The 13419-nt window shown below is 36.0% G+C and overlaps 1 protein-coding gene across 2 annotated transcripts in view; it reads right to left on the bottom strand.

Annotated features, from left to right (window-relative positions):
• Positions 1 to 13419, bottom strand: part of VPS45 (vacuolar protein sorting 45 homolog) — a 68487-nt gene that overhangs the window by 10714 nt on the left and 44354 nt on the right. Inside the window, exon 15 of one of the 2 annotated variants that reach the window (XM_043576116.1) lies at positions 514 to 1431. The exons of the other annotated variant lie outside the window; for it this stretch is intronic. Coding sequence (XP_043432051.1) covers positions 1413 to 1431 — 19 coding nt within the window. The 3' untranslated portion in view covers positions 514 to 1412. Of the gene's footprint in view, positions 1 to 513; positions 1432 to 13419 lie in introns of those variants that run through there. 2 annotated transcript variants of the gene reach the window in all.

The following is a 13419-nucleotide window of genomic DNA, read 5'->3' as shown; positions in this document are numbered from 1 at the left end:
ATGCTCTTGGAGGCAGTAATTTCACCTTAACATTGCTAGCAGTGCATGAATCTAGGATCACACAAATTTGAACTTGATTTACAGGTTTGCACTTCCTTGTCGTATGACCTAAGGCAAATTATTTCATTTCTCCATGTTCTTGTTTCTTCATTTTATTTTTTTTCAATGTTTATTTATTTTTGGGACAGAGAGAGACAGAGCATGAACGGGGGAGGGGCAGAGAGAGAGGGAGACACAGAATCGGAAACAGGCTCCAGGCTCTGAGCCATCAGCCCAGAGCCCGACGCGGGGCTCGAACTCACGGACCGCGAGATCGTGACCTGGCTGAAGTCGGACGCTTAACCGACTGCGCCACCCAGGCGCCCCTGTTTCTTCATTTTAAAATTGAAATCACAACACTGCCTCTTGGATCACAAAGATTAAATGAGATAATATATGTAATGAAGTCACCAGACTGTCTGGCATCTAGTATATGCTCAATTATTATCCCAAGTGAATGACTGGACAAGTATATAAGGATACATATAAAATCATGTTTATTATAGCATTATTAATATGATTGAAAAATTATAAACAATTAATACCAAACAATTTTATCCACCACTGTAACACAACACTGTAGTCTTAAGATAGCTCCTGGAACACAGTAGGCACTCAATAAGTGCTGAATGAACAAAAAAGGGTTGGTTGAATAAATTGGGGCACAATCAGACAACAGAATGCTATTCAGTCACTCTAAAAATGACATATGTTGGAATTTTCATTGAAAGTACATGTATAGTACAGTCCTTTTGTTTAAAAATATATGTGTGTACATTAATAGAAAAAGATCCAAAAGGCTATACATACATCAAGATGTTGACATTTCCTATGGTGGGATTATGGCAGTATGGATATTTTTATTATCTTATTTTTGCTTAGCTGTATTAAATTTTTTTTCCTACGAGTATTATGCATTGATTTTGCAGTGAAAAGCTATTTTTAATTTTAAAAATATATGTTCCAAATGCACAAATAAATTGGAACCAAGAGACAGACCTAGATTTGAATCTTGGTTAAATCCAGTTTTTTCAAAAAGCATCTTATTATTCATTTATATGCTTATTTTCCCATTGGACATCGAAATCCTTAAAAATATGGAACATGTCTCCATGTTTGTCTCTTTGTAGCGCCTTTCACAAAACCTTACACGTTATCAGTGCTCAATAAATGCTTGTCAGTGACAGGCAATACACCCCACCACAGCTCTTGCAATGGTGTTTAATGCGTTGGTCACAGCAGCAAAGTAACTCCCTCTAGAATCTCTACGGAGATGGTGATGGTTCCAACACTTTTAAAAAACTGATCCTGAAATGCCCATAAGTGAACAAGAGTGTCCTCTGGATTCCTCTTCCTTTGAAATGCAAATTCTGTTACAGGATCCTAATTTTTCTGTAAATAATTCAGAGATCGAACCAACTTGTGGTTACAGGAGAAGGTCCAAGTTTCTAGTGTTACTTGTTTAGGTAGAAATCTATAAAGTACCTGTTGAAGATAATAATCAGCCCCCTCCCAGCTTCACGTTTATTTACAGAAATCCAAAATGCCAAATGTTTTCTAGGCCCTAAAATGTACTCTCTGCAAAAAAAAGTACTCTCTGCACTCTAACTTACTTACTCTGTCAGGATTATATTATTACCAACCCTTAAATTATCATCTTAGGTAGTGATGAAACTAATAAGAGTTATAACTAGTTAATCAAGTTAACCATTTTTTATTCAAAGAGCAACACTGTCTTAAATCTCATTCTTAATTATTCCTCACTTTCGTACTATTTTTTCCCCTGCTTTGGTTTACAACATATCTTAGTAGGCAGAAAGCTTCACATATTTGTGAATTTGGTAAAAACAAATTCTGCCTACTTTATAAGTGATATTTGTAAGCAAGGGATTAGAAAAATCATAGCTAGATAAATCTTAAAATATTATTTCAGCTGAGTGCTTAGTTGTCCAGACTGGAAACACACCATCTGAGTTCAATTCCAGCTTTGTTGCCTATTAGGTCTATATGACTTTGGATAAGGTTTTCACTTCTCTAAAACCTCAATCCCATCTGGAAAATGAAGTTGATGATAATAAAAATATCTATCTCGTTGGGTCATTACGAGAATTAAACAAAACTGAATGGATAAAGCAGTACTATCCAACAGAAATGTAAAGCAAGTTACAAATGTGAACTGCTACGGGATTCTAAATGTTCTATGACTATATTAGAAAGGTAAAAAGGAAGGTGAGATTAATTTTAATAGCATATTTGGCTTAACCCATATATCCAAAACATTATCAACATCAAAACATTATTAATGAGATTATTTTACATTTCTTGTTTGGTATTAAGTCTTTGCAATTTGATGTATATTTCATATCGGCAGCACATCTCAAATTAGACCAGCCACATTTCAGGCGCTCAGTAGCTACATGTGACTAGTGGCTATCTTCCTGGATAGCACAGGTATAACGTGCTATCTAGCACATACTATGGCTAAATAAATTTAATTCTTGGTATCATCATAACTCCCTTTTTAGGAATTGCTATGGATTTTTCTCCAAGTATGTGAATCATAACACTAGCTAATATTGGGTGGTTCTGGAACAATGGCGTTAAAAAACACTGAATTACATGGTCAGAAAACTATTCCTTCTAAAATTACTTTTTCATCTTTCTGACCATATCGAGAAAAAAGTGTCAGTTTGATACTACAAAACTTTGTTTTTAAAATTTAAATTTCTTATTGATATATAATTCACACACACGAAATGTACCAATTTTAAGGGTGTTGTTTGATGATTTTGACAAATGGATACAGTTGTGTAACCACTTCCCTAATCAAGATACAGAACATTTCTATCACCTGGGCCAGGGCTTCTTAAAAGCCAGGAAAACCAGTGCAACCTCAACAACAAGAGCCCTGCAGTCAACCCTGTATCTTTGAATACATACAGATTGGTTTCCGGAAAAGTTCTACCAATGTAATATCTCTAAGCAATACTGAAACAGCCTCACTGCACACTTACCTTAAGGAAATAATCAGAGATGGGACAAGGGTTTCTCAATACACAAGATGTTTATTGCCATATTACTTATATCAAATAAAAATTGTAAACAATCTAAATATCTAACAGTAATGGTTAAAGATATATTCTTAAAACTGAAATTATATAGCCATTAAGGTTATTTTAAATAATTTTTAATAACATGGGAAAGTGTTCTCAATATAATTAAAAGTAAGAAAACAAGTAGAAAACTGTATAGACAATATGGTCCTAATTATGTCAAAAAGAAAACAAAACTCAAAGAACTTTAGGTAAAGAAAAAACCAAAGGGAATATGCCAAAATACTAACAGTGGTTAATTCTAACTGTGGTGTTATGAAAGGTTTTTACTTTAATACTTAAGTTTTTCATTATAATGAGAATGAACTACTTGGTGGAGGGAGCCTATTTTTCTTTATTTGTCTTTACTAGTTAGAAAATAGTTGAAAAATGGGACCATTAATTATTCTGCAGGCGTATAGCTAATGAGGGTTTAACTGAATCCGGTAGCATTACAGAGAACCTACTATGTGTAGTCGTTACTATCAGATTGAAAGGGAATTTGGCTGTAAAGGGATTGTTGATCTGGGGTCACCTTCTAGCAGGATACGTCTTCCTCCTTGTTAAAATTCTTAAGTAGTAAACTGACAGCACTGGAGACTACCGTGCTCTCTTCACCCAAGTTCAAGTGGGGTTCAGGCAAGGGCAGCACTTTGGCTAATACATCTACGTAGCTTCCCCGTTCCCCTCCACTTCTATCCTGAATTCCGAGAAGACAGAGGGATTTCTTCTACTGAGAGAACAATTCCATCCGTATGGATCTGGTTCTTGGCCTCTCAGCTCACACGGCTAACTTAAAGTGTCAATTGCGGCCGGCAGGGACTAGAACTCTTTAATATTGATTGACTTGTGAAGTGATAAGGCAAGCCAGCTCAAATCCCTAACCAAGATGCTCATTTATTTGCAAGGTAGGATCATGTGCATTAGAAACACAAGAACAACAGATCAGTCTATTGTAGGTGAATAAATAATGGGTATGGTTCATTTAAATACACCTAGGAATTTGCATTTTTCTATTAACACATGTTTATTTTGAACATTTAAGAGAAATAATACCTCTCTTGAGCATATTAGCTTTTAAGCATATTAGCCAGGGTGATCCTGATAAAATATCAGATGTCACGGTTCTGCTTAAAAATCTACAAAACAGATAAAAACTTGTACCTAAATGTTTATAGCAGCACTGTTTATAACAGCCAAAAGGTGGAAACAGCTCAAATGTTCATCACTGACAAACGGATAAACAAAATACAGTATAGGCATACAATGTAGTGTATGCAGCATTAAAAAGGAAGGAAGTATCGGTATAGGCTACAACATGGAAAACATTATACTAAGTAAAAGAAGCCACTCGCAAAAGGCAATATATATTATATGGTTCCCTTTACATGAAAAGCTCAGAACAGGGAAATCTACAGAAACAGAAAGTAGATTAGTGGTTGCTTAGGCCTGGGGGGGAGAGGGGTTCTTTCTAAGGTCATGAAAATGTTCTAAAGTTGACTGTGGCTAATGGTTGCACATATCTGTGAATACACCCAAACCATTGAATTGTATACTTTAAAGGGATGAATTGTATGGTTCATACGTTATAGTTCAATAGAACTGGGAAGAAAACCCAAACCCTTCAATGCTAACTTACAGTGCAAACCAGTGCTCGAGACAGTGGACAAGACCTCCACTGTCAGGTTCCAGATTCCTCTCTGACAGCACATCTCCCTCTCCTTTCCTCAGCCTCTCCTGTCTCCTCAGACACACTGCATGACTGTGCCTTAGGACACTAGCTCTGCTGTGCCCGAAATGTTCTTCCCTCCACCTATTTGGTTCACTCCCTCAACCCCTTCAAGTCTTTCCTCAAATCTCTTAATGTGGCCTTTTCTGACACCATGCTGAGGAGGGTAACTTACCTCCCACAGCCCCCATGCAATACCAATTGCCCTTTACCTTGCTTTGCTTTTTTTCTCCCATAGTATTTGTCACCTGATTTACTATCAAGTTTACTTATTAAGTTTATTGTTTATTTCTGTCTCCCTCTGCATTAAAATGTAACTTTCACAAGGGCTAGGATCTTTATGTTATTCACGGAAGTATCTCCCATGCTCATTTACTGAGCTGAATTTATTTGCTGAATGAGTGCGTGAACTATGAACTTTATGCTGTTCTCATGTGTTCAATATATATTTATTTATGAATTCTAGAACTCTCAACTAGGGCAGTAAGACTTCTGACTGTTCCACACAGATGTTGGTGAAAATCTCGGTTGTGCTATGGAACAACTCATGTCATATACAATTCCTAGAAGTTGAAATTTTGACCCCCACCCACTCCCCGACCAGCAATTGAGGGTATATTAGGTCAGTATGACTAATGAGACAAATGAAGAAGGAAGTTGGTAGTGGTGGTGGTGGTGGGGGGGGGGGTAATTAATTCCATAAGAAGGGAAAACACTGAGACAGGAGACCACAGTGTATACACTGCAAACCTGCATGGACCCCAGAGACACAACGGACTAACCATTCAGGGAAAGCACACCTGTATGTGTTCAGATCTCTGCTAAATCCACTACCCAGATCCTTTTTAGGGCAGGTTCTCTGCAAAGAAGCATGAAAATTATGCCTTTAAAGAGGTCCCTGTGACCGGTTAGTATCTTTTTTTTTCTTTGTATTTCATTATGCACAAAAAAGAGAAGAGAAAGTAAATCAAAATTCATATTAAACTTCATATGGCTATGGAGAGGAGATAATATTGACTGCCTCTCTTTATCTGGAGGCAATTTTATTAAGAATGTTGCTAAGGAGATAATTAGCTTCTGCAAAATTCCTTGGTGTCTTAGCAGCAAATACACGCCTTCTATTTTAAATGGTGTTTAAATCAGGGCGCCTGGGTGGCTCAGTCAGTTAAGCAACCAACTCTTGATTTCAGTTCAGGCCATGATCTCACCATTCATGGGATAAAGCCTTGTGTGTTGGGCTCTGCACTGAATGTGGAGCCTGCTTGGGATTCTCTCTCTCCCTTTTTCTCTGCCCCTCCCTGACTCTCACTCTCTCTCTCAAAGTAAATAAACTTAAAAAAAAGTTTGTTTAATCTTTTAAACAAGATTTAAATCTTGTTTAAACCTAAACAAAGATGATCACAATTACACTTAGAGCAGGACCTATAGAAACAAACGCTGTAACTACAGAAGGCTGTGGAACTCTGCTTCACTGTAACCAGTACTTGAATCATCGAAAAATGTTGTCACAAAAGAATTGTTTTAAAGAAAGAAGATGCTTATATACTACATTAACAAAATGAAAGATAAAAAATGATATGATCAGATTACTTCACTAGATACAGAAAAAGCATTTGACAAAATTCAACATCCATTTTAGATAAAAATTCTTAACAAAGTGGGTACAGTGGGAATGTACTTCAACATACATAGTAAAGGTCATCTATGACAAGCCCACACCCAACATCACAGTTAATGGCGAAAAGCTGAAAAGCTTTTCCTCTAAGATCAGGAACAAGACAAGGATGTCCACTTTCACCACTTTTATTCAACATAGTATTGGAAATCCCTGCCAGAACAATTAAGCAAGAAAAAAAAAAAAAAAAGGCATTCAAATTGGAAAGTCAGAAGTAAAACTGTCACTTTTTGCAGATGACATATTATTTACAGAAAACCTAAAGACTCTACCAAAAAAATATTAGAATAATTCAGTGAAGTTGTAGGTTACAAAATCAATAAAAAGAAATCTATTGCATATCTATTCACTAATAATGAACTATCAGAAAGAGAAATTAAAAAAAAATCCCATTTACAGTTATATTGAAAAGAATAAAATACCTAGGAATAAATTTAAGGAAGGAGGTGAAAAGACCTGTACATTGAAAACTATAAGACATTGATGAGAGAAAATGAAGACATAAATAAATGGAAAGATATTCCATACTCATGGATTAAAAGAATTAATATCGTTAAAATATCTACACTACCCAAAGCAATCTACAGATTTAATGCAATCCCCATCAAAACTCCAATGACATTTTTCATAGAAATAGAAGAAAAAAAATTTGTAACCACAAAAGACCTTGAATAACCAAAGCAATCTTAGGAAAGAAAACAGCTGGAGACAATGTGCTCCCTGATTTCAAAATATATTACAAGGCTATAGTAATCAAAATAGGATGGTAGTAACACAAATGGATCAATGGAACAGACCAGAGAGTCCAGAAATAAACTCTTGCATATATGGCCAATTAATTTATGGCAAAGGAGGCAAGAATATACAATGGGGAAAGGATAGTCTCTTCAGTAAATGCTGTTGGGAAAACTGGACAGCCACATGCAAAAGGATGAAACTAGACCACTATCTTATACCACACACAAAAATAAACTCAAAATGGATTAAAGACATGAATATAAGATCTAAAGCCATGGGGCACCAGGATGGCTCAGTTGGTTAAGTGTCCGACCCTTTTTTTTTTTAACATTTATTTATTTTTTGAGAGACAGAGAAAGAGCAGGAGCAGGGGAGGGGCAGAGAGAGAGGGAGACACAGAATCCGAAACAGGCTCCAGGCTCTGAACTGTCAGCACAGAGCCCAATGTGGGGCTTGAACTCACGAACTGTGAGATCATGACTTGAGCCGAAGTCGGACACTTAACCTACTGAACCACCCAGGTGCCCCAGTGTCCGACTCTTAATTTTGGCTCAGGTCATGATCTCATGGCCTCAGTCATGAGATGGAGCCCTGAATTTGGCTCTGTGCTGGGTGTGGAGCCTGCTTAAGATTCTCTCTCCTCTCCTTCCGCTCCTCCCCTGCCCACATGCACACACGCATGTGCACTCTATCTAAAAAAAAAATAAAATAAAAAAATTTAAAAAAAGATCTGAAACCATAAAACTCCTATAAGAAAACATAAGCAGTAAGCTCCCTGACATTGGTCTTGATGATGATTTTTTGGATTTGATACCAAAAGCAAAGGCAAGAAAAAAAAATAAACAAGTGAGACTGCATCAAACTAAAAAAGCTTCTATACAGCAAAGGAAGTCATCAACAAAATGAAAAACCTACTGAATTGAGAAAATATTTGCAAATCATACATCTAACAAGGGGTTAATATCCAAAATTCATAAAGAACTCATATAACTCAATGAAAAAAACAAAGAAACAATTCAATTAGGGGTGCCTGGGTGACTCAGATTGGTTAAGCAATCTGACTGCAGCTCAGGTCATGATCCATGGTTCATGGGTTCAAGCCCATGTTGGGTTCTGTGCTGACAGCCCAGAGCCTTGAGCCTGCTTTGGATTCTGTGCCTCCCTCTCTCTCTGCCCCTATCCCACTCATTCATTCTCTCTCTCTCAAAAATAAATAAACATTAAAAAAAATAATTTGATTAAAAAATGGGCAGAGGATTTGAATAAACATATTTCCAAAGAAGTCATACTGAAGGCCAACAGGTACATGAAAAGATGTTCAACATCAGTAGTCATCAGGGAAATGCAAATCAAAACCAGGATGAGCCATTACCTCACACCTGTTAGAATGGCTATTATCAAAAAGGCAAAAAATAACCAGTGTTGGCAAGGATGTGGAGAAAAGGGAATTCTTATGTACTGTTGAGGGAATGTAAACTGTTGTAGTCTCTATGGAATAGAATATGGAGGTTCTTCAAAAAATTCAAACTAGAACTACCATATGATCCAGCAATTCCACTTCTGGGTATTTATGTAAAGAAAACAAAAACACTAGCTCAAAAAGATATACACACCCCCATGTTCGTTGGAGAATTACTTTCTTTTTAAAAAAAATATTGATTTATTTTGAGAGAGAGAGCATGTGTGCAGGCAGAGACAGAGAGGGAAAGAGAGAATTCCAAGCAGGTTCCATGCTGTCAGCACAGAACCGGGCTTGGGGCTCGATCTCATGAACCATGAGATCATGACCTGAGCCCAAATCAAGAGTCAGATGCTTAACCAACTGAGCCATCTAGGCACCCTGCAGAATTATTTTCAATAGCCAAGATAAGAAAACAACCTAAGCGTCCATCCATAGACGGATGGATAAAGAGAATGTGGTGTATATCTATACAATGAAATAATAGCCATAAAAAAAAAGGAAACTTGCCATTTGTGAAAATATAGCTGGATCTTGAGGGCATTATGCTAAGTGAAATAAACCAGACAGAGAAAGACAAATGTTGTATGATCTCACTTATATGTAGACTCTAAACAAAGCAAAACAAAATAAAACAAAACCAAGCTCACAGATACAGAGAAAAGATTGGTAGTTGCCAGAGGCAGTGGGTGGAGGGGTGGGTGAGATGGGTGAAGGGAGTTGAAAGGTGCAAAACTCATTTTATAAAATAAGTAAATCAGGGGGATATAATGTAAAGCCTGGAAACTCTAGTTAATAATACTACATTGTATATTTGAAAGTTGCGAAGAGAGTAAACCTTAAATGTTTCCCATCACAAGAAAAAACATTTTTTGTAACTATATATGCTGATGGATGTTAACTAGACTTACTGTGGTGATCATTTTGTAATGTACATGCTGTATACTTGAAGCTAATATGTTATATATCAATTATACCTCCATTAAAAAAAAGGTACTTGAGAAAGTGCAACTTAAATTGTAACTTTTTAAAAAAACTTTTGTGTTTCAGAGTTTATTTATTTATTTTGAGAGAGAGAGAGAGGCAGAGGGAGAGGGAGAGAGAGAGAATCCCAAGCAGGCTCTGCAGTGTCAGCACAGAGCCCAATGCGGGGCTTGAACTCATGAACTGTGAGATTATAACCTGGGTCAAAATCAAGGGTTGTACGCTTAACTGACTGAGCCACGGAGGCACCCGTAAATTATAACTTTGAATGGCAAGTTGAATTTCAGATTCAACTAATGTATATCTCCATTTAAAGTCTTGATGTCTTGGGGTGCCTGGGTGGCTCAGTCAGTTAAGCATCTGACTTCAGCTCAGGTCATGATCTCATGGTTTGTGGGTTCAAGCCCCACATCAGGCTCTGTACTGACAGCTCAGAGCTGGAGCCTGCTTCAGATTCTGTGTCTCCCTCTCTATCTGCCCCTTCCCTGCTTGTGCTCTGTCTCTCTCTGTCTCTCAGCAATAAATGTTAAAAAAAAGTTTTAAAAAATCTTGATGTCTTTTAGAAATAGAAGGTATCCCAGGATGAAGATTATTAAAATTGCTACATGAGAGATAAGGTTACATGTAATTTTCTAGGATGCAGGAGATCATTTTTGACCTACTTACCATTACATTAAGTATCTTGGCCCAAATCATAAACTAGTAAGCGGTGGTATCTGACTACAGAATAAACCTCTTTGATCTAAGGTTTTACTTAAGAGATCAGGGAAATCAAGTGACCTGTATCCCAGAAATATCCTGCAATACGCATTTCCCACTCTAGAGGGATAGTAGTTCCTCTATCAGCACATCACACTCCCAGCTATGAGACATGATTTCTTTCCTGTTTATTGAGACATCTATTAATCCATAGCCTTGTGGGGTAGCCCATACCACATTTTACATGATTCCAAGTATAAAAGGAGGGCATTCATCACTCACATCTAAAAGTATACTATTTCCTGATCACTACAATCTCTTAAAATAGTACTTCTGTGCCGTTGAACTCTTGGGGTCAGTGCTGTGTGTCACTTATTTCTTTGGACTCTTCCTTAAGAAATAACCCCCATATTACATAGGGAATTGCATAATACACCCCTTCATAAAAATTAAACCCCAACAATTTACAGAAACAAATTATTAAACTTACTCTCCCCCAAATGAAGGTTTTATTGCCAGCTCACAGTAGCCCTACTATATCCAGTTATGAAACTGATTTAAAAAAATATTAACCTTTCCACTTACTGAGAGTCCAAGACTTCAAAATATATTAAGAGATGTGGACTTATGCAACATGCTTAGCAATACCCAAGGTAGCCCACGTTCATCATGAAAATGGAGCCTTTCCACTAAAAGCTGAAGCTAAGTTGCTTTTGATTATTTAGGCCTTTATGATAATTGATCTCTGAAATACAAATTCTACTATCTTTTTACTGATAATGATAAATTTCACGATCTATTAACTAGAGGTTATATATTTATGAAATATATATGATAAAAACCTGATTGATGATTTTATCATTTTATAAATGATAAAAACCTGATTTTGGATCATTTTTGTATTGCAAACATTAATTTTTTTTCCAGGTTGGTAGTTACCATAGTAACTCCCTCCTTCTTAAAAAGTTTCATTGGTTAGGGCCAGCAAACAATCCTGTTCAAGATTTTAATGAACCTTCTATTGCTGAGGCTATTAGCTCAAACATAATTCAGTGTACTGCTTAGCATACTGTTAGGTCAGACGAGGAAATACCAAATCTGGCTAGTTGGAAGACTCTAATCTAAAGCTTTTGCAAAAATGTCCCACTTTCTTATTTTTACATAAAAGATTATTTGCTCAGGAACTAGAAAGTATTTTAAGTTATAGAATTAATGTGATTAAAGAAAAATGAGGAATTTGAAAACATGAGGGAAGAAGAAATTAACAAAATATCAAGAAAATTTGAAAAAGAAGCAAAAAGAACTTATAGACATAAAAATATAACCTTTGAAGTTAAAACCTGAATGGACAAATTAAAATAAACACAGATTAGACACAGATGAAGAGAGAATTATTGAAATGGAATACTGATCTGAAAAATTACACAGATCTGCAGCACAGAGAGATATGAATTGATAATATAAATGAAAGGTTAAGAGACAAAACATATCTCATAGGAGTTCCAGAAGGATGGAACAGAGGAAACAGAAAAGCAGCAATGTTAAAAGAAATAATGACTAGAAATTTTCCAATAATTTTGCCAAACATGAGTTTTCATGCCAACTACTATAAATATAAATTCACATTTAGATACATAATACTGAAACAAGAACATCAAAGACAATCTTAAAAGAATCAGAGAATATATTGCCTACAACCCAAAAAAATAATTATATTGAAAGGAGACTTAACGGCAACAATTAAAAATAATATTCCATTTCTTCTGACTTTTAAGTGCTGAGAGTAAATTATCAACCTGGATTTCTAAACTTAATAAACTAAGATATTTTTATTAAAAAAATCAAATTGACTAGTAGCTAAAAGAACTACTAAAGGATTTTTAAAAATGTTTTTAATTTTATATTTGAGAGAGAGAGAGAGAGAGAGAGAGCATAAGCAGGGGAGACAGACTCTGAAGCAGGCTCCAGGCTCTGAGCTGTCAGCACAGAGTCTGACGCGGGGCTCAAACCCAAGAGCAGTGAGATCATGACCTGAGCCAGAGTCGGATGCTTAACCCACTGAGCCACCCAGGTGCCCCAAGGATGTTTTTAATAAGAAGAAAATTGGATTAGAAAGAAGGAGCAGAGTGAAAAAGCCAGTGTTGGGGGGCAGGGGAAGCAAATACATAATGACAACTGAAAAATAATGATGATGATTAACCAAATTAATCATAATTATAAAAACAAGATGGAACCAAAATGCTAACTATGATAGCTTGTCAGTTGGGAGGAAGCTGATCAGAGATCCTTCTGATCATTCCAAGATCCTTGTATTATTTGTGAGAAAGGCAGAAATAGATTACTTTTAACCTGTTTCTTCATTCATTCAACAAATATCTTTTAAGGGCAGGTAAAACTAATCTGTGGTGATAGAAGTCAAAATAGTGATTACTTTGTGAGAGTTGTGACAAGGAGGGGACGTGAGGCATAAGGGAGACTTCTGGAGATGCTGGTAACATTCTACGACTTGGTTTGGGTAGTAGTGACATAGTTGTATTCACTTTGTCATATTTCATTGAGCTGCTTATCATTCATACACTTCTCTGTATGTAATGAAGTATGCAAGTATATATTTCTATAAATTATAAAAGGAAACTACCGCACAATTTACTACAAAATAAAATTTTGATGGATTATAAAGCTATAACTTTAAATGCAAGTCCTAAAAACGGAAAAAATAGAGGTTAGCATTTACATAATTTTGGCTGGGAAAGAACTAAGAACGGCACCAAAGGCAGAAATCACTGGTAGTTTTGACTACATAAAAGTAAAAATAAAATATAATAAAAAATTTTATACAAAATACTGTGAATACTATCAAATGGATCATCAAACAAGAAAAAAGATTTGCTAAAATATGTAACAAATGGTCAATATCCTTAATTATACAGATATAATTAATAAAAATCATTGGCAAAAAATAACCAAATTGTAAAATGGGCAAAGAATATGAACTGGGCAAGTA

Source organism: Prionailurus bengalensis, chromosome C1, assembly GCF_016509475.1.
Source record: "Prionailurus bengalensis isolate Pbe53 chromosome C1, Fcat_Pben_1.1_paternal_pri, whole genome shotgun sequence".
In the NCBI taxonomy this organism is placed as follows: Eukaryota; Metazoa; Chordata; class Mammalia; order Carnivora; family Felidae; genus Prionailurus; species Prionailurus bengalensis.
The sequence above is the reverse complement of the archived record's forward strand: the minus strand, read 5'-3'. Positions and strand labels throughout refer to the sequence as shown.